The 26,067-nt window shown below is 36.9% G+C and overlaps 1 protein-coding gene across 8 annotated transcripts in view; it reads left to right on the plus strand.

Moving 5' to 3' along the window:
* The window catches only part of SLC4A10 (solute carrier family 4 member 10), a 118,345-nt gene that overhangs the window by 54,076 nt on the left and 38,202 nt on the right, over positions 1–26,067 (plus strand). For 6 of the 8 annotated variants that reach the window (XR_001920640.3, XR_001920639.3, XM_018072525.3 and 3 more), the window contains 5 exons: positions 8,367–8,555; positions 18,725–18,816; positions 23,207–23,364; positions 25,105–25,192; positions 25,690–25,836. Coding sequence is in view for 6 of the 8 variants with exons in the window: in XM_018072525.3 (XP_017928014.1) it covers positions 8,367–8,555; positions 18,725–18,816; positions 23,207–23,364; positions 25,105–25,192; positions 25,690–25,836 (674 nt within the window). In the remaining 2 variants the exon portion in view is untranslated. The remainder of the gene's footprint in view (positions 1–8,366; positions 8,556–18,724; positions 18,817–23,206; positions 23,365–25,104; positions 25,193–25,689; positions 25,837–26,067) is intronic. The other 2 variants (XM_018072524.3, XM_018072529.3) reach the window with 1 other exon arrangement.

The following is a 26,067-nucleotide window of genomic DNA, read 5'->3' on the forward strand; positions in this document are numbered from 1 at the left end:
AGAAACCTCCATCAGGTTTTCTTCCTTTGTCTGTGGGTAAATTGTAAATCTCATACCAACTTCTGAGTAGAATGGAGGTTTTAATGGTTGTTTTATGTTTTCCCATGTTAACACAAATCTGGAAATTTTTTTAGATTGCACAAGTCAACCTCAGCTTGCAAAATATATTGTTTTGATAGCATCCACTGTGTCTGCAATTCTGAACTGCAAGCTGGAAATTTTGACCTCATCTCTACTATTTACAGTTTTGTGAAATACTTGCTCTTCTTCCTCGGTAAAATTACATACTGCTATTTTAGAAAGCAGACATTTCTCTCTCTCTATCTTTGCTTTTCAAGTGTTTCAACTGAGAAGTTGAACAAAATAATTTCAGGTAGAACTGTGCACTGGAACACTGTGGCTTAGATAGCTTGTTTATAATCACCACTGTAAATGCTTTTGCTGGTGTCAGCTGGGATAGAGTTAATTTTCTTCCTGGGGGCTAGTATGGGGCTATGTTTTAGATTGTGCTGAACGCAGAGTTGATAATATAGAGATGTTCTTGTTATTGCTGAGCAGTGTTCACACAGAGCACTCTTCTGCTTTTCGTGATGCCACGCTGGTGAGGGGGCCGGGGGTGCTTGGAAGGTTGGGAAGAGACACAGCCAAGACAGGTGACCCAAACTGACCACAGGGATATTCCATACCATATGACATCGTGCTCAGTATATAAAATTAGGGGGGAAGAAGGAGGAAGGAGGGAGGTGTTTAAAGTGATGATGTTTGTCTTCCCAAGTAACTGTTAAATGTGATAGGGCCTTGCTTTCGTGGGGATGGCTGCCAGCGTGAATCCAGAACATAGCCCCATACTGGCCACTGTGAAGAAAATTAACTCTATGCCAGCTGAAACCAGCACATTGCTGTAAATGGGTCTTGGTTCACAAGTGCAGGCCAGGAATCCTAATTGTGGGGTTTTTATTGCTCCTAGTGTCTGACTTATTAGGGAAGTATATGTTTGGGTTCCTATTAGAAATGAGTTAAGATATAGGACAGTATTTCAACTTATTGTCTTCCATAAAACAATGCTTTAGGGTTGCTTGTGTTTTCTTCTTCCCTGTTTTAAGGGAAATGACGACAAACCAGACAAACTTTGGCCTTTAAATTATAGTCAGCTATGACTGCAATTGTGATGCACACAAAAGCCTATGTCTTTAATTTTTTGTCATTAGTCTCTCATTTTGTCCTACAATTGCACAGTTATAAAATTTGGAGGATTGAGAGGTGTGAATACCAGCAACTTTGCTGGTATGTACTGAATTCAGTTTCTTTTGCTGTAAACTGTCAGTGCCAACCTCTATCAGGAGAATATGAGCCCAGCAATTTCCTTTTGGACTTCAAAAATATTTCTGTGCAAATGCAGTATGCCTTCTATAAATTTATTCTATGTTTCACTGGAACGTTCTCTGTAGTACTGAATGTGAGTGATGAGCACACTCTGAGCCTGGTGCAGTGGCAAATGAGCTGTGGCCACACTTAAGTGCCTCCTTATTGTTCATTTGCTTGGACCTGTGATGACTCCACAAGGATCTGGCCGCATGTCTCTGTACAAAGCTGCAGTGTGCAACAGACATCTCCAGAGTGAGTGGAAGCAGCCAGCCTGCTTTTGCATCCTTGCTGACCCTAGAGGTGGAACAGATGGAATTTTCTTTGCTGGGCCACACGTGAGCTGTGCTGCATTTGAATAGGAATTGCCTGCACCCAGATGCTCTAATTCATAGCCTGGGTAAATTGTTCACAGGTGTCATGAGTTGTATTTGAGTTACTATAATAGCTTGTTTAAGTACTCACATTGCTCACATTTACTCACAAAATTAATTTTATGTAGATGATATATTGTAACTGAGTTGGAATGGAGAAAGCATTCTTGAAATTATATGAAACCCCAAATATTCTTTGAATTCTTTTAAATTACCAAGGCAGGAAGAATGTCTGTCTTTAATAGCTTGAAAAAATGATTTCATGGTTCCAGCATGGATCAAGATTCCTTACTGAAGAAACGTCCTACTTCAGTGTACTTGGTGTCAGAAGAAATGTCATGATGTAAACGATTAACAGAATGTGTAACACTGTGCTTGCTGGTGGGTATTCCACATGTTACATCCTTCTGAAAACTTCATATAGTTGTGAAGGGTCCTTGAAAACGTAATGATAAGCTGTGTCTCTGGCTAAAAGGGGGCTGTGCAGAATTTAAAAGGTCCTTCAAGAGGAAAATTCTTTAAAGCAAAGAAATCCCTCAAACTTTGTTGCTAAGCATAGAAACCTTGGAGAGTCTCTGTTGTTACACAGGACTGTAGCTGAGATAGAGTGCTGTGAGGTTCTGTGTCTTTATTCTTTACTCTGTTTTGTCATAGGGACTGTGGAGAAATGGCCATCTGTTCTAGATACAAAAGTGAAGACCAGGGCTTTGAAAAGTACATACAGCTTCAACTGATGTGAGCGTGTAGGATCTTCTCACAGGATTAAGGAATTACAGTCTGTTTTGAAAATTACATGTTTAAAATCTTCTGTTGGCCATTTACTCTTGGACTTTAGCCATGGTGCTCTTGTTTTCAAGCTTATCTGTACAGTCAAGCATGTTGTTACTGATATTGCTTGGACTTTTAAAGATACGTTGAAAAACTTTGGAAGAAGCTGAAATGGAATCCCATAACAGTAGGGGCTGATGGACGTAGTCCTTCTTAGTCCTGTTCAGGGCATGAAAAAGGGGTCAAAATACAGTAATCTGGCAGTAACTTCACTGCATTTAAACTCCTCCTGCTGCTACTGCAGCTGCTACTGCAACTGGGTCTATGTTAAAGGAGTGACAACTGGAGGGAAATATCAAGGCAAGAAAACACATCTTCACTCTTTCCAAAGCTGAATGCATTCTTTCATTTCTACATGTGGTAAAGGAGCTACAGTAAAGGGGAAGTTGTAAAAAACCAGAAAACTCAAGCCATTTTCTTCTTTCTGGAAGGAAATAAAAATTGTTAGTTACCACACTGGCACCAACTCTGTGGCTTGTATGGCTGTTAACGAGTCTAGCAGAGCATCTAGGCAAGGAAGAGGATAGGGATGTGATTATCTTCTTCCTGTCATTTTCTCTTCTCAAATGGATAATCTTAAATATAGACATTGTCCTCAGCAGTTTATATATTTTAATATTTAATGTGTAAAATACTGTAATTCCAGGAATGACACCATACAAGTAGAGTATGTGTCTAAGCAAGGCGATGACTACAACCATAAATTTGCCTGTTCTAGAGGAGTCCTTTTTTTCAGCTCTTCCTTTTGATTTCTGTTTTATACCAACGCAAAGAAGGCAGTCTTTGGTTTTGCATCTTCTGCAGTTTTGATCAGCAGAATTAAAAAGGAGAGAGGAGAGGATAATTCCAATTGTGCTTTAGCACAGATGTCCTGAGTTATAAATTTATTATTTGTTTTTTAACTTTAAAGATCTCCTGTCATGTTACATAAGGTACAGGCCTGTTTTGGGAACTGTAACATGCAAATTCATATACTAAGGTGTCTAAAGAGAAGATAGTCTTATCCTTAGGGCAGAGGCAGTTCCTCTGAGTTGAGGGGAAAGTTGCATATTTTTCTTGGAGCTGGAGCTTTCTTTCCATTTTCTCATGTATTACAAATTCTCGTCTCCTTCTGAAAATATTCTGCTGAAGACTTTCTCTCAAATTTGTGTTACCTTCTCCTTTGCCTTTCTGTCAATTATCTTGCTGCTATGCCCCTCTCTCACTTCCATTATAGTCTAGAGTGATAAAAAAACTCTGTCTACACTGGGAGCGCAGAGATATCTGACCTGATAGTGTTTCAGTTAACCCTGGAGATAAAAGTTCCCTTCAGACTCAGGTTTTATTAGTTTGGGCACTGCACTGGGCAACATTACCCTTTAGTATGAGCATTTGGTCAAAACTGTTGTCAATACTGCGCAGAATGTAATGGCTGGAGGGGGTCTAACACAACATTGAAAACTGCAACTTGATTCTTCATTGCAAGCTGCAGATACATCACTCATGTTCACATCTGTTGTCAGCTGCATTTATCTGTGGACCTGTCATAGTCTTTTTGTATGTATGTCGTCATAGAGATGTAAATTTGTTGGCAGCCTCTTCATAGTAAGTGAAACATGCAGGTTATTTGTTGTTCAGCTCTCAAAGCAGGTATGTGATACATTGGCTTATTATGTCAATATTGAGAACTTCAGAAAAACTTGTATTTTTTAAATGTCTTTACAGTGCACAGGTGACTGCTAGCAATTAAACTCTACTTTTAACCAGCATAGTTATGTAATGCCTTTTATTATCTCTCGCTCTTGGCAGTTATCAAAGGCATGACAACTTATGTCTCTGTGATGATGCATCTACTTTTTATTTTTTTTGCTCTACTTGCTTTTCCACTGGCTTTACTGGTAGATATGAATCTGACTCCAGCACAGAATCATGAGCTGTCTGGATTTTTAGTACAAGGAGTTTTTGACTCAGCTTATTATATCCCTATTTTTGTGCAGTACAGTTTCTTCCAATTGATATACAAGGGCAGCGTGTACTTAAATGATGTTATATGTACTTTGATACAGAATTTTTTTCCTTTATTTTTCTGTTAATCATCATTACTGTTCTTAGAAGTATTTCCCCAAATAATAATTAAAAAAAAAATCCAACAAAATTCTCAGTAATTCTTTCCCATTTGAATCACATAATGCATGTCATAAAATCATAGGTTCTTAGAATTGTTTGTGTTGGAAGGGGATCTTGAAGATCGTCTAGTTCCAACTCCCCTTCTCTGGACAGGGACTCCTTCAGCTAGACAAGGTTGCTCAGAGTGCCCCATTCCTGGCCTTGAACGTCTCCAGGAATGGGGCATCCACAATTTCCCTGGACAACCTGTTCCAGTGCCTCACCACCCTTACAGTAAAGGATTTTTTTCCTAGTATCTAAGCTAAACCTACCCTGTTTCAATTTAAACCCATCCTCCCTTGCCCTGTCACTGCATTCCCATGTAAATAGTCTTGCCCCATCTTTCCTGTAAGTTCCCTTCAAGTAAAGGAGGGCTGCAATTAGGTCACCCCGAAGCTTTCTCTTTTCCAGGCTGAACAATCTCAATCCTCTCAGCCTTTCCCTGCAGGAGAGGCGCTCCATTCCTCTGATCAATTTGACGTCCTATGGACTTGCTCCAACAGGTAGATGTCCCTCCTGTGCTGGGGACCTGAGAGCTGGATACAGTGCTCCAGATGGGGTCTCACCAGAGCGGAGCAGAGGGGCAGAATCATCTCCCTTGACCTGCTGGCCATGTTGCTTTGGATACAGCCCAGGATCCAGTTGGCTTTCTGGGCTGCAAGTGTGCATTGCCAGCTCATGTCCAATCTTTACTCCACCAGCACCCCCCAAGTCCATCTTACCAGGGCTGCTCTTGATCTGTTCATCCCTCAACCTGGATTGATACTGTGGGTTGCTCCAACCCAGGTGCAGCACTTTCCATTTGGTCTTAAAGCTCATGAGATTCCCATGCACCTACTTCTCAAGCCTGTCTAGGTCCCTCTGATGGCATCCTGTCCTTCAGGTGTGTCAACAGCACCACTGAGCTTGGTGTCATCTGCAAATTTGCTAAGGGTGCACTTGATCCCTCTCGTCTATATCATTAATGAAGATATTTGATCCCCTTATGGGCCATTCATTTAACAGTTGGACTCGATCCTTGTGGGTCCCTTCCAATTCAGAATATTCTGTGATTCTGATTTTATGATATTAAATAACACAGGTCCAAATATGGACCCTTGAGGGACACTGCTCATCACTGATGCCCATTTGGACTCTGAGCCATGGACCACTACCCTCTGGATGCTTCCATCCAACCAGTTCCTAATCCATCTAACAGTCCACCCATTGAATCCATCACTCTCCAGTTTGGAGAGAAGAATGTTGTGAAGGACCATGTCAAAGGCTTTACAGGAGTCCAGATAAATGATATCTTGTAGCCCTTTCTTTCTCCACTGATGTAATTACTCCATCATAGAAAGCCGCTAGATTGATCAGACAGGATTTTCCCCTGGTGAAGCCATGCTGGCTGTCTCGAATCACCCCCCTGTCCTCCATGTCCCTTAGCAGAGCATCTAGGAAGATCTGTTCTGTGATCTTCGGAGGCACAGAGGTGAGGCTGATAGGTCAGTAGTTCCCAGGGTCATCCTTTCTGCCCTTCTTAAAGATGGGTACTATGTTTCCCTTTTTCTGGTCACCCAGGACTTCCCCTGACTGCCATGACTTTTCAAATGTCACGGAGAGTGGCTTGGCAGCTACATCAGCCAATTCCTTCAGGACTCTGGGATGTGTATCATGAGATCCCATAGACTTGTGCATATTCAAGTTCCTCAGGTGGTCATGAACCTGATCTTCACTTACAGAGGGAAGGACTTTGCTCTCCCAGTCCTCATCCTGTTGTCCATCCGCTCAAGAAGTGTGGGAAGAGAGGTTGCCAATGAAGACTGAAGCAAAAAGTTAAGCCTTTTCCTTGTCTGTAGTTACCTGTTTGCCAGCGCTGTTTATCAGAGGGATATACCTTCTTTGACCTTCCTTTTCTGAGTAATGTACCTGAGAAGCCCTTCCTGTTATTCTTTGCATCCCTTGCCAAGTTCAGCTCCAGTTTTGCTTTGGTCTCCCTCAACCCCTCCTTACACAATTGTACTTCTTCTCTATACTCTTCCCAGGTTCCTTGTCCTGGTTTCCACTGCCTGTGCATTTGCTGCTTGCCCTTTAGTTTGACCAGCAGTTCCCTACTCAGCTGTGCTAGTCTTTTGCTTTCCTTGCCTTATTTCTTGCTCCTGGGAATCTCTAACTTTTGCATTCCATGGAAGACTTCTTTAAACATCTGCCAGCTTTCTTCTACTCCCTTGTCCCCAAGCATGGTCTCCCAGGAGATCCCACTGAAAATCTCCCTGAAGAACTGTCTTCCTAAAGTTCAAGAGCCTGAGATTACTCCTTATCTGACCTATATTTCTCAAGGCTGCAAACTCCGCCAGTGCATGATTGCTGTAACCTAGGCACCTCCAACATTAGTGACTATCAAGTCTAGTATCACCTTCCCTCTGCTAGGGCTGTCTATCACCTAGCTGAAGAATTTATCCCCTATGCATTCCAGGAGTCTCCTGGGTTGCCTACAGCTTACCATGCTACTTTTTCAGCAGATATCAGGGTGGTTGAAGTTCCCCAGCAGGACAAGAGCCCACAAGCACAATGCCTGCTGTAGCTGGAGCAGGATGGCTTCATCCACAGGTTTCCCTTGATCAGGTGGCCTGTAGTAGACCCCAACTACAAAGTTCCCTTTGTTGCCTTGGTCTCTGATTTTTACCCCCAGGCTTTCTACCTGCTCATGGCTGTTCTTCAGAGGCAGGTCTTCACACTTCGTCCCCATCTTGATGTAGAGGGCAACCCTTCCTTGTCTCCTTCCCCCCCATCATTATGAGCAGCCCATAACCATTGATAGCCACACTCCAATCTTGGGACTTGTCCCACTGAATTTCAATAATGTCAACAAGGTCATAACTTGCTAGCATCACGGTAGTTTCCAACTTCTCCTGTTTGTTGCTCATGCTGTGTGCATTGGTGTAAAGGCATGTCAGCTGGGCTGCTGGCCATGTCACCTTCCTAGAGGAATGTATTACAAATAGTGTTGAATATGAATATTTAAAAATACTTTCTGCTAGTGGACTGCAAAAACAGTTGTGATTTCTTAGCATGGGGATCAGTTTCACTGACACCTCCTCGAAGTGATTCTGTAGCAGCAACACGTACATCTGGCAGCAGAAACAGATCCTATTGGGTAATGACAAATACTGCTGCAAATTTTTCTGTGTTGTCTTACCTGAAATTTCTTTATATTGCACTGAAAGTATTGTAATTATAGTTATAAGAAATAAAGAGTTAGACTGTGATCTCCTGTAAGTACAAAGGGAATAAAAAAGTTATATTCTCACAGCACGCCAGTCCTTTGTAGGAAATAGGATAGGGGTTATTTGAGAAAAAAATCCACCTTATACACATTGTAATCTTGGGTTTAAATGTGTTATGTATGGGTGTACTTAAACTCAAAGTTACATAGGTGACCTTAATTTGTGAACTGCATCATTTCTGGAGGATTTGAATTTTTTATATTCATTAATAGCATCGTATTTTTTTTCCCCGAGTGAAAGACTTCTAGATAAAACTTACCATTTCATTGTGTTGCATTAAAGCAACAGATACTTTTTATTTGTAATCCTGTAGGGTACTTATTATTGCAATTTAAAAGATAAAATATTTCCTCTTTCCCCTCTTTTATTATATTTATGTATATATTTTCAGATATGATTCTGGACCAGCAGGTGAGTTCTGGGCAGCTCAGTGAGGATGTTCGTCACAGGGTGCATGAGGCATTACTGAAACAGCATCACCATCAGAACCAGAAGAAGCTGAGCAACAGGATCCCAATTGTAAGATCCTTTGCTGATATTGGAAAGAAGCAGTCTGAGCCTCATTCCATGGATAAAAATGGTAATGCATTGCTTTATTTTGCATTTTGAGCTTTCAATAACATCTGCGTGTTCAGTATTGCATTGTGCTTTGTACCCACAGCTTGACAGTGTGATTCTGCTCTGAATAGCTACCCTGTAAAAGCGGTACTTTTTACATGAGAGTGGCTCCTCTTTTTCAGTAATGTACCTGCTTAAATTTGAAATTCAGGTATCCTGCACAGTTCAAGGCTGGGCAGAGATATTCAAGGGAACTAACTCAAGTGTTGGAAGCTAACTGTGTTAGTGTGCCATTGTGTCCTGAGGAACTGGCCTGGCACATGATTTCCAGTGCAGCTGAGTTTAAGGACACTTGTGCTGCTTTAGGTACTCTGTGCAATCCTTCAGACTAAGCTTGAGCATCTTTGCACAGTATTACTCTGAACTGTGGACATGCTCCATTAGTGCCAGGAATGTGCTAGGACTATTTTTGCCTTCTGTTGTTTCCAGGACCTATTTATTTAAAATGTTTGTTAAAATAGTTTGTAAGTCTACAACAGTATGTGTATTAGAGCTGAACTGCTGCTTCAGATTTCATAGGTGAGTTTGAAGAGTTGAAAAATGAGAAAAACATTTTCAAGATGACACTATCAGAGAGATGTCACGTGAACTGTACCTTGTTCTTTCAGAAAATCTCTTTTGGGAAAATCAGGTTAATGCAAATGAGAAATGTTTGCAGAGTGGTTCTACAGTATTATTGGCATAACTTTTTTTGTTCTTCTTGCTTTTACAGAAAACTTTATAAGCTGTACTGTTGTTACAGGTTATCATAATGAAAGATCATTTCTTATTACCCCTTGCTTATTTCCATAAACACAGGTCTGTGTTACGAAACTTGCAGCCAAATTTTGCGAATATTTACAATTAATTCACTAGATTTATACATTGCAGAATTACTGAGTCTCTGTATCCAATGTCATCACATTACCTGCAACATTGTTGTCTGAATACTGTTGGACCATAGTGACTCTTATTCCAGAAATCACCTTAACTTCAGTTAAATCTCAGTCCTTTCTGCTGTTGCTCTGTTTCAGAGCCCTACTGAGATCCCCTATTACCCTGGGAAGCGGGGAACCAGGAAACAGCTGTAGCACAGGGAAGGTGCAGGTTGGAAGAGGAAACTGTGTGCTGTGAGGCATAGGACAGAAGGGCACAGAGGAGTAGTGTGGCTGATCTGGAAAGACGGGACTGTTGGCATAAAGATTACCTGTGGTTTCAAGGAAGAACCTTTGTTTCAATTATTGCCATATAAAGTTTTATTAGTTCTATTTGCTTCCCTGGGGAAGATTCTCAGATCTAAAAGGCAATATAATTTAATTGATGAGGGTATGAAATAGATACATTAATTATGCCAAAATGTCATTTTTAAAGTAAGGAAAAAAAATAATATTTACTAAGATGTGTGTGATTGTGCATATGTATGCACAAGAGTAAAAGTAAGTAGGATGATTGTCCATCCTTTTTAAGGCAACTTTTTTGTTGATTTGCACAGGTCTTGCTAATGAGTTTAAATAAATATTCAGGAGACACTAAAGAAAGCTAATATAACATTCCTATTCCTCAGTTTCCACAGGATGTAAGGTGGCAGCTTGCATTCCATAAACTTTTTGCACTAGATCTTATATAAGAAATAAACATTAGGTTTCCTTAAAAGGACCCCTCAGGGCAAGCTGCGTAAGTATCATGAATTCAATTTCAGTAACTTTCTGTGTTTGTTAATGGAACTGATGCAGTAATTCACTCCAGAAACGTCTTGGTTTTGCCCAAGTTTCTTCTAGGAACTTTCCTATCTGTCTGTAAGTTCCCAAAAAATCGATTCTCATCAGGACAGTATCTAAGTCTGTATTAAACACCCTAATTTTATACACTCAGTGGTTAAGTGATTCTCTAAGTAGGAAGACGTATTCTTACATGTTTTTATTTGTCTGACCTTATTTTGCAAGATGAAAAATCGCTGAATTCTGGTTCATGTAGAAATGTCTCAAACTATTCTGATTCTTGTTAAAAAAAGAACTTAGTCACTTTGACTGTGTTAATTTAAGTTAAACGTACCATGAACAATAGAAATTCAGTAGTTTGAGGAATATTTATTTGAAAGTAAATCAGCTTTTTATCTAAATTACAGTGAAAAATTCCAAATGCAATCTTTTTGGACACAGGTGTCTTTTAATCAGTTTGAAGCATTGCTCTTCTGCTTGCATCCTGTAAGTGCTAATGCACATTTGGCAGTCTCCTGCATTTACCTCTTCAAAATCTATGATGATCCCGTGATTAAACAAGGAAGATTGATTTATTCTAAATTTCTCTTATCATCCCTTATTCTGTTAAATTAAAATGTTAGAATCTTATTGCCTGAACTGTACTTAAATTAGTATTAGCTTTAGAAGGAAAATTTAGTTTAAGTTTTTTGTTTTAAAAGGAACCACAGTTTTTTCCCTTTTCAAGACAACAGCAAAAAAGCAGTAAATTATGCAGGAATCTACACTGAAATGCTCAGCTTTCAGGAACTCTGCTGTTCTTAGAAGCTTGACTAGCAGCGAGGTTTCTGATCATTTTCTTCTGCCATTGCCTCATGATCCAAGTGCTGGAGTTCAGCTACAATGTTATGCTCACTGCAGCTGTATATTTCTTTTTAGATTGCTATGGAGTGTCTGTACAAGCTTCTCATAATAATACAAAAATGAGTTTTTAAAATATGTCTTTGAATCCTGTGAAAGCAAAAGAAAACAACTAAGTATGTGTAAAAGAAAGCAAAATTAAGACGTATAAACAACTTATATTATTGTCAAGAATGTGCTGTAAGATACATCTTGTTTCGTGAGGTCAAACTGGTAAAAATGCATTCAAGGCATCATTTTAGTCTGCTTATTCCCATTTGTGTACAAACATTGTGTAGAATTTATGAATGTAAAATGATCCATATATTGCATATATTGCCATCAGTAGCAGTGTTGTTCTCTCCTTTTAATAAAAAACCAGGAATCAAAATATTGTTGCTTTTACTTTCCGGTTGATAAGCTTATTTCCTAGAAGACTGCAGGAAGAGAAATAGATCATCTCTAGTACTACTAGTGAGCTTCCAGCTCAATTCACCCCTATTAAAGCTGAGAGTTTTCATAAAGAGCAGGTACCAGGAGCTTTAGAAGGGCCACTTATTTGTTCCTGTTGCAATGAGACAGGGGAACTTAGACACATTTTCTGCACAAAAGGAAATTCTCAGTTTGGTTAAATTTGGGGTTAGTGTAGACAGTGAACTGATAACAATACTTAGCAGTCTGTTGATTGTAAAATAGGTGATTCAGAGCCATAAGTCCCTGACATCTGGGTAACATGGTACATCTGAGGATGTAAACCCCCTTCTTTGTCCAAGTTCTTGACAATGGTAGCTTATCCAGGGGTTACTTTCCAGATATTCAAGAGCAAAGTCTGAAAATGAAGACATAAACTTTAATTCAATATACAGCAGTACCATTGGATAGACTATTGTGATATCTTTGTTGGAAGATAGTTGTACATATGTTCTCCCTCCATTTTTCTTTGTTTAAGAGTCTGTCAGACCATCTAATTAATTTGCTTTGTATTTAGTAGTATTATCTTTTGTTTACAATGGCTTTTCTTCACATCCTCTGCAGGGCTAAGATGTCAGGGTGCTATGGATTTACCATGCATTTTTAATGCTGCCATGCTGTGTTTAACTTTCACTTTTCATTAAGCATCAAAACTGTGAGAATTAAAAGCCTGCTTTTGATGTTCCAATAAAAAACGACAGTCAAATTTGGCATAAGAGCAGGAAAAATGATTTTTTTTTTTGTTATAGGCTAATTTGACACCAAATACCCAAAACAGAGAGTGGCAAGTAATTTTAGCATAAATACTGTAAAAGATAGATAAAAATAAGAATATTTTCCCTTAGTAAATCATCTTTAGAAAGTTTGTTTTATCAAGCAATTCAACCTATTTTTATAGAGATCGGTAGGTTTATCACTCAGATATCTCAGAGCTGAGTTTATAAATTCCCATGACATGACATAAAAAGCAAAAGACAATTGTGAATATAGAACACCTTTCTATTATTAAAGAAATACTAAAATAATTTCACAAACCTCTCCCCTTTTACGGGAGGCATCCTGAAATTCAGAATTTATATATATTTATATATATATATATATATATATATATAATGAGATCTAATAGGCCTTACACTGATTAAAGGAAGCAACTTGGGGAGAGGAGCACAGCAGGATAAGTTATTTGTGTTTCCATGCACTTTTCTGAAGTGTTCTTTACCCACAGTAACATGATGTTGAGTATGTTTTATGTTCCATACGTATGCCATTTATAACAGCTTCTTCTCCCTTGATGTCAGAGCAGACACATTATTAGTGTAAAAACTACATTATACCACACATCATGCCTGATTCTGAGAAATTCTGAAATTCCAAGGAGAGATATGCCAAAGAGCTTAAAGAAAGCAGTGGCATATTAAATTTGGGATCTTCAGAATTAACAACATGAGTTGCTGGAGCAGTTTGTTTTGACAGGTTCTTTTTCAAGCCTTTTTCCAGTTATTTCAATTAGTATGATGGGCTGGTTTGGACTTCTTTGTTTTGTGTCAGTATGAGCACAAGCGGAGGTGTTGGAGCCTATGCTTATGTGTCTAATTTAGGACAGCATTTTTTAGTATCACAGAAAGTCAGAATTACCAGTTATGTGATGGTGTTAGTTACTTTCTTCAGTTTCCCAATCTCTCCTAAACATCAGTTCAAGGATTTATACCATAACTCAGTGCTAGTTTTTACAGCATGAAAACTCTGATGTCAATTGTACCATTTGGAGAAGGATGGGCATTACTTGGAGCCATATGAAAAGGGTAGGGAGGTATTCCTAAAAACATGACCATGTTCCTTCATTTTGGGAATAAGTCACAATGAATGACATATATAGACACCCAAGTTTTCTGGCAGTATTGGATCTGGATCAGGTGGATTGCTTCAGGTTTCCTTAAGGAGAGGGCATACTCAAAGGTAGTTAATTCTATCTTAAATGAGCTAATGCTCTCTTTCTTGTTTTAGATTCTTCTCAAATGTATATATTTTATCCAGCTTGTATTATCCACAGGTTTTTATACTCCTAAAACATAATTTGTATTTATGAACATTTTCATCTGATGTGTATTCTTTCTCCACATTTCCTTGTATCCATGATAAAATATGTAATCTGTATGTATAAACTGTGTCATTCATCTTTGTATTTCTTTATTTTGCTCTGTCTTTGTTGTGTCTGTCTCTAACAGGCTCATCTCATCTCTGTATCTTCCTCATCTCCTATCCTTTGGGTTCTGTAAACTCCCTGAAGGTTCAGAGGTAGTATAAATACATATTCTTGCTTGGGCTTCGGATCATTTCAAATGTACACCCATGTCTTCATCTAAATTTCTTGTCAGCATGCAACTTCTTGCTATAGTGATTAAAAAAATACTTCAGGCCTTTGTCAGCAGCTGTGGCACACTTAAGAGAAGCTTGTGTGGAATGATGTTTTGGGGGGAAAAAAAATGCTATTTCTTTATAAGTTAATTTTCTTACATCAATTTGTGAAGCTGCAAATCATAGCATTTTAGTTTAAACTGCATGACTTCATGTGAACTATGCTTGAGATTCAGTCCTTGCATTAGAAAAACAGCTGAAGTGACTTATTCCTCATCCTCTTAAATTGTGTATCATTAGTGAGCACCAAATCTCCTTGCAGTTACACATGTACAGTGGGAATGACATGATTCTCCACTGGTTTAAAATATTATTCATTAAGAGGCCTAAAGGCACATACACAGTTCAGCCTGCAAAGATGCTGTCGGTGTTCTGTTACATTAGAATTTCATCATATACTTAAGAGAACTTACTGCTTTTCAATCCTTGATTTTTTTATCTGGACAGTGTTGTCAATTTAGATTTTGAAAATTGGTGACTAGTTGCAGTAGAAAGTCTGAAGATTGCTATAGCTGCTTTGCATATCAGATTTTTTTTTTCCTGAATGGGAAGAAATCTGTTTGGTCTAGAAAAGTAAACCGCTTCTTTTCTGGTTCAGTTTCGTGTGTCAGTTGCATCCAGTTTGTTTCCATTAACTGTGATTTATATCTGAATACATTGTTCTAGATGCATCTTGGATTTTGATTAACAAATACAATGCACATAGTTAAATGTCTTGAGTTTTACATTTTAGGGAAGAAGAGTATGTTACATGTGACATTAATTTACTGGGATTAATTTTTTCTTTTAATTTGGCAGGACTAACTGTCTCAAAATGCCAAACTATCTGCAAATGCAAACTTCTATTACTGTTACTATTACTGTAACAAATGTGGACCTTACTTTGATGGATTTTGATTTTCAAGTGGCTTGACTTTGCATGACAGAGTATTTTTTGTGTGAATTCTTGCTCTATTCAAAGCTCTGGCAATTTCACGTTATCTGAAAAAGACACTTCTTTAGTATACACTGAATTTTTTAAAAAATATAATTTTTAAAACAATGTTGCTATTTGCTTTGTAATGCATAGATAAGCCTTAATACCCATTTTAGCATGGTTTTATCTGGTATGTATTAAGTTCCTTTGTATGTAGTCTGGATATTTCAGTTTTACCACACTGTGAATTTGATACATAAAAATATCTGAATGGTTCTTTGATGAATTCTCAAAGAATCCAACTCTTCATGTGCTTTATGTAGGTGGACTTCAGGATAAATCAAATATTTTAAACTTCAAATTTATAATGACTCAAAGTACTACATTGCACTCTTGAAAAATAAAACACTGTATTTAGCCCGTACAATGTGTAAATTACCATTTTGCTTGGGAGTGCTGAAATGGAACTGGCAAGGACAGGGCATAAAGGAGTTGAATGGCAAGGCCATTCCTGCTTTTACTCTCCTTATAGAGTCGATGATTTATGCCCTTAACATTCTTACCAGCCTAAGCCCATATTTCCAATTCAAAGAAAAGAAGTAATAAACCATCACAAATGGTTTTTATCAGAGCAGTTGTTTAAAATTGGGCTACAGTTTGGGGTTAGTTTGGTGGGTTTTTTTGTGAAAAGAGATTACCTGTTGTCTCTATCTTGTATCTTTGTTACTCAGTACAGTAAAAAACCCAAACTTGTTGTTCTGTGATCCAGAGAGCTGTCTTAAGTTGTAGAGCTATTTAAACACATCTTACTGCCTCAAGGTAAAACTAGTGTTCTTTCAGATTACTCCAGCATATGGATAAATCAAAGTTTGAGGTCTTCTGTTGGCACAGAAAAAGAACATATGCTATTCTTATAAACTTCACATACTTACTGGTTGTGGCTTTTATTTCCTTCTATGTATATTTTTACATATTTTTCTCTTAAAAGAAAAGTGGACACAATGTTTAAAAGTCCTTTGGACTCTTATGCTAATTGCTTTTGACACCTCCAATTATGATGTTAAAACTTCAGTATTTATAACCAGTGATCCGTGCTTTGACTCCTTTGTTGGTCAATATTTTTCTTTCGCTGGCAGATATCCCTGTTTTCATTTTCTTGAATTTCTGGGTCCAGGGGAAAAAAAAAGTGTAAGTGCCTAATTAGCAATGGAAAGATAACGAACTACTATTTCTGTTGCTTTCCTGTAACATCTTTATAATATAGAATGTATATTATATGAGAAAATATTAAATTATTACAACTATTTCTCTTTATATAGATCCCAGAATATAAAGGAATGTCTAAAAGGAAAAAATTAAGAATTAAAAGGTCTTCTATTATTTCTATTAAATCTAATTCTATATTAGATTTAAAGTTTTCTGGGAGTAAGTTAGGACAGAAGCTTTCCCAGAGCATTTTATGGCTTGTCTATTTGAATAAATAACAGGTTTTTTTTGTCACATTATTAGGATCCCCAATATAGTACAGAAGCAGAATTTATATAATTTATATATTTTTTATTTTTAATAGCTATAATACCACAGAATGATTCCTGTAAAAATAATTTGAAGACTGCTAAATAAACAAAAAAATTACCATGTGAAGTAGTGCATTGGAATACATAGTTTAAAGATGATGGTGTAACGGCGATGGAACTCTGGTTTTCTTTAAGTTCTAATCAAAGTAGACAAATTGAATGACTGTTTATAAATATCTTGCATATGTAATAATTTCTGGCTTCTGTTTTGCAAAAGTTGTCTCTTGTGACATTTAGGAATTAATAGTCTCTTTTTACGTGAATTCCTTTAAGTTACATTGATACGTGGCTTTCTAAAATAAATCCTATATTCTTGTCATATGTAAATTCTAATTGTGACTTTATTTTTATCTAGTTGGTTAAGTTAACATGCTTGTCACGTCTGGTATTTTTGCCATTCTCTGTTTATTTCACTGTAGTGCTGAACAAAAGCTCTGATTTCTGTTCTTATTTTGATCTGTCCTTGCCCTGAATCAGAGAGAAAATGAACATATTTGCATTTTAAAGGTGGATACATTTAATAATAAGATTTCTAGTGCTTCATTTTAAAACATTATGTTCCTGTACTTCCTAATCAAAGTACAGTATCTCTGTGCTGCCAGGATGCAGCACAAGCATCTAAAAACTGTTTTGTACCATGGGAGATTTGTCTAATGGAAAATAAGATGTCGATATGAAAACCAACCTTTTCCTTGAGAAAGTGTTTCACCTGGGAATTCATGACCAGACTTAGTCAGGAATGCTGTGGTGCTCAGCTGTGACAGAAGCTGGATACTTCAGCATTTTGGCAGTGGTTGAGGTACTCCTGCAAGTCTCTGGTCCTGTTCAGACTGGATCCTGCAAACCTCTCTGTTTCCTGGCTGTGGCTGAGGACATGCAAATGTGTGTAACAGCGGTGTGAGAGGCCACACTGTGGCTTTTTGAATTGCCCAGACAATGTGCCTAGCTTAGGACTTTCTGACTGTCTTCGTCTTCAAATATCGTGAACATATGGTCTTTGTTACTGTGCAAGTTTAGGTTGATTTTCACGAGAACCAATGTTTTCACATCATAATCTCAGTCATATGAGAGACTTTATTTGCTATGGAAACAAATATATGCTGGGCACGAGATGCTGACTCTGGGCCAGTTGGACTCAGTAGTTATTCCTGGGTATGTGTTAGGGCAGTAAGAGATAGTTGGCTCATATATTTGGTACTTTCTCTTGTACTTCATGGTGGTGTTCAGAGCTGTGTGTGGCTTCTGCCATGCCAGGGAGGGAGAAAGTGAAGGCAAGCAGGGCATGGCCTGTCACCCTGTGGGGTTTGTGTGCTCCCACACCCTCTGGCCATGCACAGGGGCAATGTTGGCATTAAGTAAAAATATGCTTTGTATGTCGTATACTTGTCACTTAATCCTGTTTTTCTTTTTGAGCTTTTGCTAGCAGAATTTTGCTGGTTGCAAGGCTTGTGCTTTGCTTATGCAAGACTGAGGTGCATTTAAACGCTTCTCATTGTGTGATATTTCAACTTTTAATATATTAACTTTAAAATTTTAAAAAATTAAAATATAAAAACTTAAAATACTTTACTAAATCTGCACTGAAATTTTTTAAAAATGTAATTGCTGTAACATTTGGTTTACACATGTCCATAATCATGTTGTTCAATACTGAGCTTATAAATTAGCTTAATTTCCAATTTGTTTATTTTTATACCAACCCCTTTTTGTGTTGTTTTTGTAGCTGTTGTTGTAATCAGGACATTCTTATACACGAGTAACTTTATGAAAATTAGTAATCCTGTTTTATTCAATGAGGAGTACTTTTGTAGACAGATATTGCCCCAAATTGGCAGCTCCTCAAATTACTTACAAAAACTATGTGAAGGCAGCACTCTCCCCAGATATAATATCTTAAGAATCAAAAGCTTTAATTGGTATAAAAAGTTTGTCTTCTAATATCCAGGAGTATTTTTTACATTTTCTAAATTATATTCTCCAATTCCCAACTGCACATGATGAATGTTCTGTCTTTTGAGAATGTGCTATTCTTAATAAGTTTGTAATTAAAATGCTGTGTTTAGATGCATTATATACATATGATATGAAATGTATGCAGATTTCTTACAATTGTATCATTAGATGTTGCTTTATTTATAGAATTGTTAGTATTCTGTAATAATGATACTTTCTTTAGCAGGTCAGATTGTTTCCCCACAAGCTCCTCCAGCCTGTGTTGAAAACAAAAATGATGTGAGCAGAGAAAACAGCACTGTTGACTTTAGCAAGGTAAGTGTTCACTAATGGTGAAGAGAGCTTCCCGACTACCAAACAGATCTTTTCAATTAAATAAAATGAATCCATGTGAGTCAGAAAAAGCTGTAAAGTGCAGATTTTACTTCAACACTGAAGTTTTGTGTGCACTGCAACACAGTTTGTGTGTGATAAAAAAGAATATTACATTTTCTTGCTAAATTATAGGTAACAGGAAATCACAGTTTGGGAACATAGTTAAATTTATTATGACAATATCATAGGTGTATATTTGTAAGGGCAATTTTTACAAACTATCAGAAAATTGTCTAAGTAATAAAAGTGATTCGGAATGCCTATAATTCATGCTTATCTCCAATTTTTCCTCCTTGTAGAAGTGATACATGAATGCAAACCATGCTTTTTATAACCTGAACTCGTGGATTCCAGATGTCTCAAACAGAATGTGTTTCTATAAACCTATAAATTAATTCTTCTGGCAAGCCAAGATATTTCAATGTACTTTGCAAAAGATGTTAACTGTTCCGTAGGGGAGATTGCAATGACAGTTCAATGCTAGATAGCAAAGAAAAGCAAACAGCTTCTCAGCTTTAGTGTAAAGGAGAATCATCATTTGTCTAAGAAGTCTATATGTACCTAAACTGTTCACATTGGGTGCAGATGATAGACCTGACAGGGATAGATGACTTCAGCTGATGGATTAATACAACAAAAGTTGAGTACGTGAAGAAAGGTGATTAAAACCAAAATTCTGAAGAGCAGCACTTTGAGTCTGTGAAATCTTAATGTTAGTGCAGCTGAGCTAAAAGTAGAGTTATGTGATTGCTCCATCTGGTGCCAGACTTATTTCCTAGCAGCAGTAACTATTTGCACCATTTGAGTTTTTGACTGAACATGCCAGACTAGAAATGGTATATGGCTGAAATGAAGATGGGAAACAGATCTTTTTGTCAATGACAATGGGAAGAAAGGAGGCTGGCTGGGGATGTAATATGGATGACATTTCTACAGAGGTAGCAAGGACATCTATAAATAGTGACAGATTGTTAAATATGTAATGTTAATCCTTTAAAAATATTTCAAAATAAGATTATAATGCTTTAAAAAGTCAAATGTGACATTTGTTTCCTGATATTTATATTAAAAGTGTTAAGTAAAACTAATTGTTTTGGGAAGCGTTCTAATATCAAGTTGGAAATCTTTGTAAAGGATATAAAATATAAATAAAGCTGTCTATTCAAAATTAAGCTATGTGGGGGTGAAGGGAATGCCATTAGTTTCAGTAGTGCTTTTCTTGAACATTTCCCTAGTTGCTTTGAGTGTTTTAGGATCCAAATCCCAGTCAATTATCTAACTCTGCATGATGTTTGTATTAAACAAGAATGAGAGCTGCATCATTTGATCCTTCACTCATTATTTTTGTAGTGCTGCAGTGTTGCTTATCAAAAGTGCTCTTCCTATTTAAACTAGCCTGAGAAGAGATCAACATTTCATCTTTCACTAGCCTCAACAGTAATAGATACCAACAAGGATGTCAGGAATATGAAAGGAACAACTTTTGTTAGCAGAAATGAAATAACAGTAAAGAATTGTAATCTAATACCTTTTTTTGACTGCCTTTAAATAGATCCATTTATTCTTTCGAAGATACATAAGTAAAGTACAGTTTCCCCTTGAAATGTGCTATTGCAATAACTCCCAATGGTTCTAATTGGAATTATCTGCACAGATTGAGAGGAAAGTAGAGCAGTACACTAATTTTCTCTTGAGTATTGTGATTTCTTGCTCTAATTTTGTTCCACATATTAATTTCATTTATCTTCTACAAAAAAAGGACCTTTGACTACCTCACGTGTTCTCTCCCTGCTAATCCATCTCCTTTGGGCTACTTCTAATATTCCAAATTTGGAGTTGATTCAAAAAGCTGACTTAATCTGGATACAGCAGTGAGACTGCTGCTTGTATTGGTATCTATCTATGAAGAATGTCAGGCAGGCACTGAAAGCTCTCTTGAATGTTCCTTCAGTAGCATGGAGAGGGAGATGTAGTTTGTAATGAGCCTGTAAATGTGTCACTCCTCTTTCTTTGCTGCCACCCCTAGGACTTTGTATTCTCAGTGGTGATTTGTCACAGCACCACTTTACCCCGTGTCTGAGCAGAATGGGGGTGATGGTTTAAGAACAGCATCTGGTTTGTTTATACTTTTTATGCCAGAGACTGAAGGGAACCCTAGTCCTGAAATACAAAATGCGTTAAGAAACTGCACCCACATCGCTTCTCATAGCAACGTTCCTGTGCTCCACATGGAAACACTATTTCTGAATCAACCTTCATCCCATACTGACAGAGTTTGGTCTTTTAAATACCACATGAAGCAACTGACTTGTTTTGAATGCTAGTTGACCCTTCTTATAAATAAATTCGATTAATATGTGTCACAGTTTTAGTAAGAAAGGATGTTGGGTATTTTCTCTTTGTCTTCATGTCAGTTTATGTTTGGTTTCAGGACAGGCCTCCAGCGCTCTTTTCAGTCCTTGAGTTGCTCTGGAGGGGCGTGGCCTCCCCATTAGTTGCTTGATTTTGTCTTTAACTGGAGCTTGCTAGGATTATTTAGTATCAGGTCATGAATGTGACTCTGGTTAGGGTGCAGATCATGATGCACATCAGGCTCTCCTAGGATAAGAGATGTATAATGGATAGTTTAGATGAAGCATTCAAAATATGTAGCTTCCTCCATTGCCCTAAATGCCCTGCAGGGCCATCTCTGCTGTTGTAGCTGGCTCCTCTGCCAGCTACTTTCCTTTCAACTGGGGCTCTCTTCACTACCTAAATGGTATTAGAGTCTCAAGCTGATAAATAGTACGAGAAACATCTGAAAATACTTTCTGGTACACAGGAGACAGAATGTTTCTTTCAGCTTTGAATCTTGTAATTTCTATGTTAGAGTGACCTCAAGGTGACAATTGTGGCATGTTTTACATGAGACATTAAATGTTAAATGTATTTAAATGTTAAATCCGTCCATTCACATGTTAAAATCGGTACAGAATGCACATTGCTATGTGCCTGAAAGATTGCTTTCTTTCTCTGAGCTATAAATGACCTATGACACTAAAATTAGGTACAAAGTGAACCTTAGTATTGTATTTAATCCTGAAGAGTTAATTTGTGATTTGAGTGAAGAACAGAATTTACCTCACTGATACTTTACCTCAAAAAAGTACTTGGTTTCCAACCTTACAGGTTGATTTCATGCTTGTTTAGCTTTGTGAGGTGTTCAGTCATCTTTGTAGCTTAGGGAAGCATTAGATATCTCTTTGTGATCTCAATAAACTAAGATTTCATTACACAGGCAACTGTGTTATATCTGAATTCTGATTTAGTGCCAGAGCCATTTGCAAGAAAACAATTTTCTAAATATTACCAAAAACTATGCAAACTAGTACTGACAGATGGCTGTAAGATAGACATTAAAATGGTCCACTTTAACAGTTTATATTGGATTTGGTTGCTGTTGTTGTGTTTAGATTAATAAAAGGAAAGCAAATGACAAAATTCATGCATTTTGAAATGTAGACAATACTGGTGCATAATTAAAGCAGACATACATTTTATACTCTATTCCTCCGTGTGGTCTTTGTTACAGAGACTTTGTTACAATCTAGACTTCAGTCTAGATTGATACATTCCTAGCCAAATACCTCTAGCTGATATAGCAGTGTCATGATGAAACTGTGTCTCTGTGTTTTCCTATCATCCTGCAAAAGTCAATATCACTGCCTAAAACTCCAAAGTTGTTCTTTTGCTTTGTTCTTCAATTTGCTCTTGAGACAGTCATGGTCATCATAGCTTATTTTCTGTTATTTTCAGCAGAAGGGCAACTATCTTCTGTTAAACCTGAAATCAAAGTACATCTTAGAAAATTATGTGTAGTGGAACATGTTGTTTTTCTCACTGAGATTGTAATACAGCACCTGTGAACTAGGAATTAATGATTTCCAGAATTGTTAGTTATGGAAAAATAAGGCATCTTAATTTCTTCTGCTGTTTTGACTTATTGATTCAGTTATTGATGCTGTTATGATTATTGATAAAAAGCTTTACTAGGAACTTAATCCTATATTCCTAACAATGTTTTTAATTCAATTTGTTCTCTTTAAAAGTTAATTCTGCAGTACTCTGTTTTCAACAAAAATTAATCCAATAATTAAAGTCAAGTTGTTTGGTTTTGAAAAACATTTTTATTTAAAAAGATATTATTCAAATGACAAGAACAGGGGGCACTGTGTAATTGAAATAACTATGGTTAATGTTGCAGTGACCACAAAGTCTCTGTCAACAAATCAGGGGAAAAAAAAATCCATGTGAATAGCTTTCAGGTTTTAATTTAATATACTTTTCCCAGGTTGACCTACACTTCATGAAAAAGATACCACCTGGAGCTGAAGCATCAAACATCTTAGTTGGTGAACTAGAGTTCCTGGACCGTGCAGTTGTTGCTTTTGTTAGGTTGTCTCCTGCAGTGCTGCTCACAGGACTAGCTGAAGTTCCCATTCCAACAAGGTACAGTTGGATTTATTTCACTTCATGTTTTTCTGAGCACCTTGTGGAGACAGGGTGATGTAACCTTCAGCTCTGTCATTTACTGAGTTATGAGTTTGGTTCATTCTTTAACAGAGACACCCCTCAGATCCTCTAAATGATGTATGGGTATATTCAGAAACATACTGTTTTGTGTGTACTTTGCGGAAGTAGAAATGAGGCTTGTTAGATTACAACACACAGTTTATCCTACACAGACTAGTATTACTGCAGATGAAATACTAAGGTGAAATATTCAGCTTCTTAGAATATTTTATCTGGAACTGAAACTACTTGTGTAATTATGTCCAGAACTAAAAAATGAAAAAAGGAATGGAGAAAAGGCAAAAAACCAAACTGTGTGATTTGATTGACTAGGGATAGTGAATGAATGGATGGAGAACAGGCAGTAAATATGTTCTTCAAAAAGTTACTTTGTTGATAGTTGCATGGTAGAGAATGTGACTTGTAACCATAAATTTTTATTAGATTAATTTTTTCTAATTTGAGACTTTTTCTGATGAAGTACTTTGATTCTGAAAACAAATTATGAGGAATTTAAAAATAAAAGTCAATTCAGATGAAAACTCTGAAGTGATTCTCCCATTTCTGAGTTCATCGACTTAATTATTATTGCAATCTTCCACTTTTTTTTTTTTTTTTGTATTTGTGTATATGTCTGTACACATATTCTGTCTCTTTTCCCCCTTCCCTCTTTTAGTTTCTATGAAAGCAGACTTCTGACAGAAGGCAGTAGTGCATTCCAGTTGTTTGTGACACTCAGGAAGGAGCATAATGCTATGAAATGCAAGGCTGAGACTCAGATCCTTGCTCCTAGCCAGATAAACAGTATAAAATTTTCTTTAAGTTGTAGTTACTTTGTAGTTACTTTGGATATGACTTTTAAAATGTTTTCTAATTTTTGCGTGTGCATGAGGAACACTGAGGAACTGAGCTGGCCTTGAAAAAAACCCTCTGTAGCCTTTCCTGGTAACCTCCCCAAATTCCCACAGGAAAAAAAAGCCACACACACCAAAAGGAAAAGAACAGATTTCTTGATTATTTCTTTTTTTTGGCCAAAAGAAAAATAAATAATTACAAATTAGGATAATTAAGAATTTCTGCAAAACTATGTATTTAAAAAAAATTTAGTAATGTAAGTCAATGTAAGCTTTGTGCATTTTAGCAAAACAGAATTTCAGTTGTTTCATTTGAACCAATGTTCTGCATTTTATAGAACCTTACTTGCCAACAGCCTCACATATAGGCTGTCTAAAGCCTTAATGGGAGTAAAAACAATTTAAAAATTATTTTATTTGGGGTAATTTAACTTCCCCAATATTGCAATAATTCATGCAACCATAAAATAGTTAATTCTGTTGAATTAACAGAATTAAATAAATTAATGTTAATATGCTCTGTACTTAGACTATAGTTGCATTTATTATGTAAGATAAGGTTTGTTATGTAAGGAGGTTTTGATACTCTCAATCAAGACTGACTGTTAAGCTTATGATATATTTTTGGAAGTTATTTTCACATTTTTTTCTAAGCAGAGCTTCATGTTTAAATGCATGTGCGAGGATCTTGAGGGAGATTATATATCATGTTTGTCTTATAGATTCTTCTAGTCCACTTTTTAGATAAGTATTTCTGTAGTATTTATAGTTACTTCGAACCATCTATCCTTTAGAAATTTTAAAATTTAACTTTCATTTGCAGATTTTTGTTCATTCTTCTTGGACCACTGGGTAAAGGGCAACAGTACCATGAAATTGGAAGATCAATTGCAACACTAATGACAGATGAGGTATTTTTATTCATGATTTGGTTTTAGTCTTTTTGTACTAACTGAAAAGGTATAGTAGGTAATTTCCAATCATCCCGATGAAATGTGGCTAATCATTCTGCTGATACACAAAGAGCATTTTAGTTCATTTCATGATCCTCTAACAGATTATGTTGCCATAAGGAGATAGCAAAATGAGAAACAAGATTCACAAGAGAAGATATCTTCACTGAGAAGATTCCATTTTACACAGTTACTTTTCAGTGGATTTAATCGTGTTTAAGCTGTAAAATCTCTAGAATATTTATCAACCTTAAGGATGTTTTTCTACAGCAGCTGGAACTTCTAGGAGAACTATATACCAGAAACTTTAGTCAATTGAAGCTGGAATTGTTTGTTTAATGGGAACTGTATGAAGTGCCTTCTATTTCAGAGAAAAGGGGTCGTTGTGGAAAACATTAGAGAGAGCTTCTTTTTCCATCTCTTTTTCTTCCCACACCCTTCTCGATTTTTCACAGGTATTCCATGATGTTGCTTACAAAGCAAAAGACCGGAATGACTTGGTGTCTGGAATTGATGAGTTTCTTGATCAGGTTACTGTTCTCCCTCCTGGAGAGTGGGACCCAACAATTCGAATAGAACCACCTAAAAATGTTCCCTCCCAGGTCTGTACAGTGTAAAATTCAGACACTGTTAAATGTTATGATGAATTTTTACTGTGTAGTTTTAAGTCTCATTAGTTTAGCATTTAGCAGAGTCACTATGTAAACATTTTGTATCCTCTTTTTGTTTTAGGTTAATTTGCTTTAAGAGAGCCCTTGACTTAGAAGCAAACAGGATAGTGATGACATTTCCTGTAGTTCAGACAGACAGTTGTATCTAAAGATCTTAAATTT

The sequence above is a fragment of the Manacus vitellinus genome, unplaced genomic scaffold, assembly GCF_001715985.3.
Source record: "Manacus vitellinus isolate BGI_N305 unplaced genomic scaffold, ASM171598v3 scaffold_22_pilon, whole genome shotgun sequence".
In the NCBI taxonomy this organism is placed as follows: domain Eukaryota; kingdom Metazoa; phylum Chordata; class Aves; order Passeriformes; family Pipridae; genus Manacus; species Manacus vitellinus.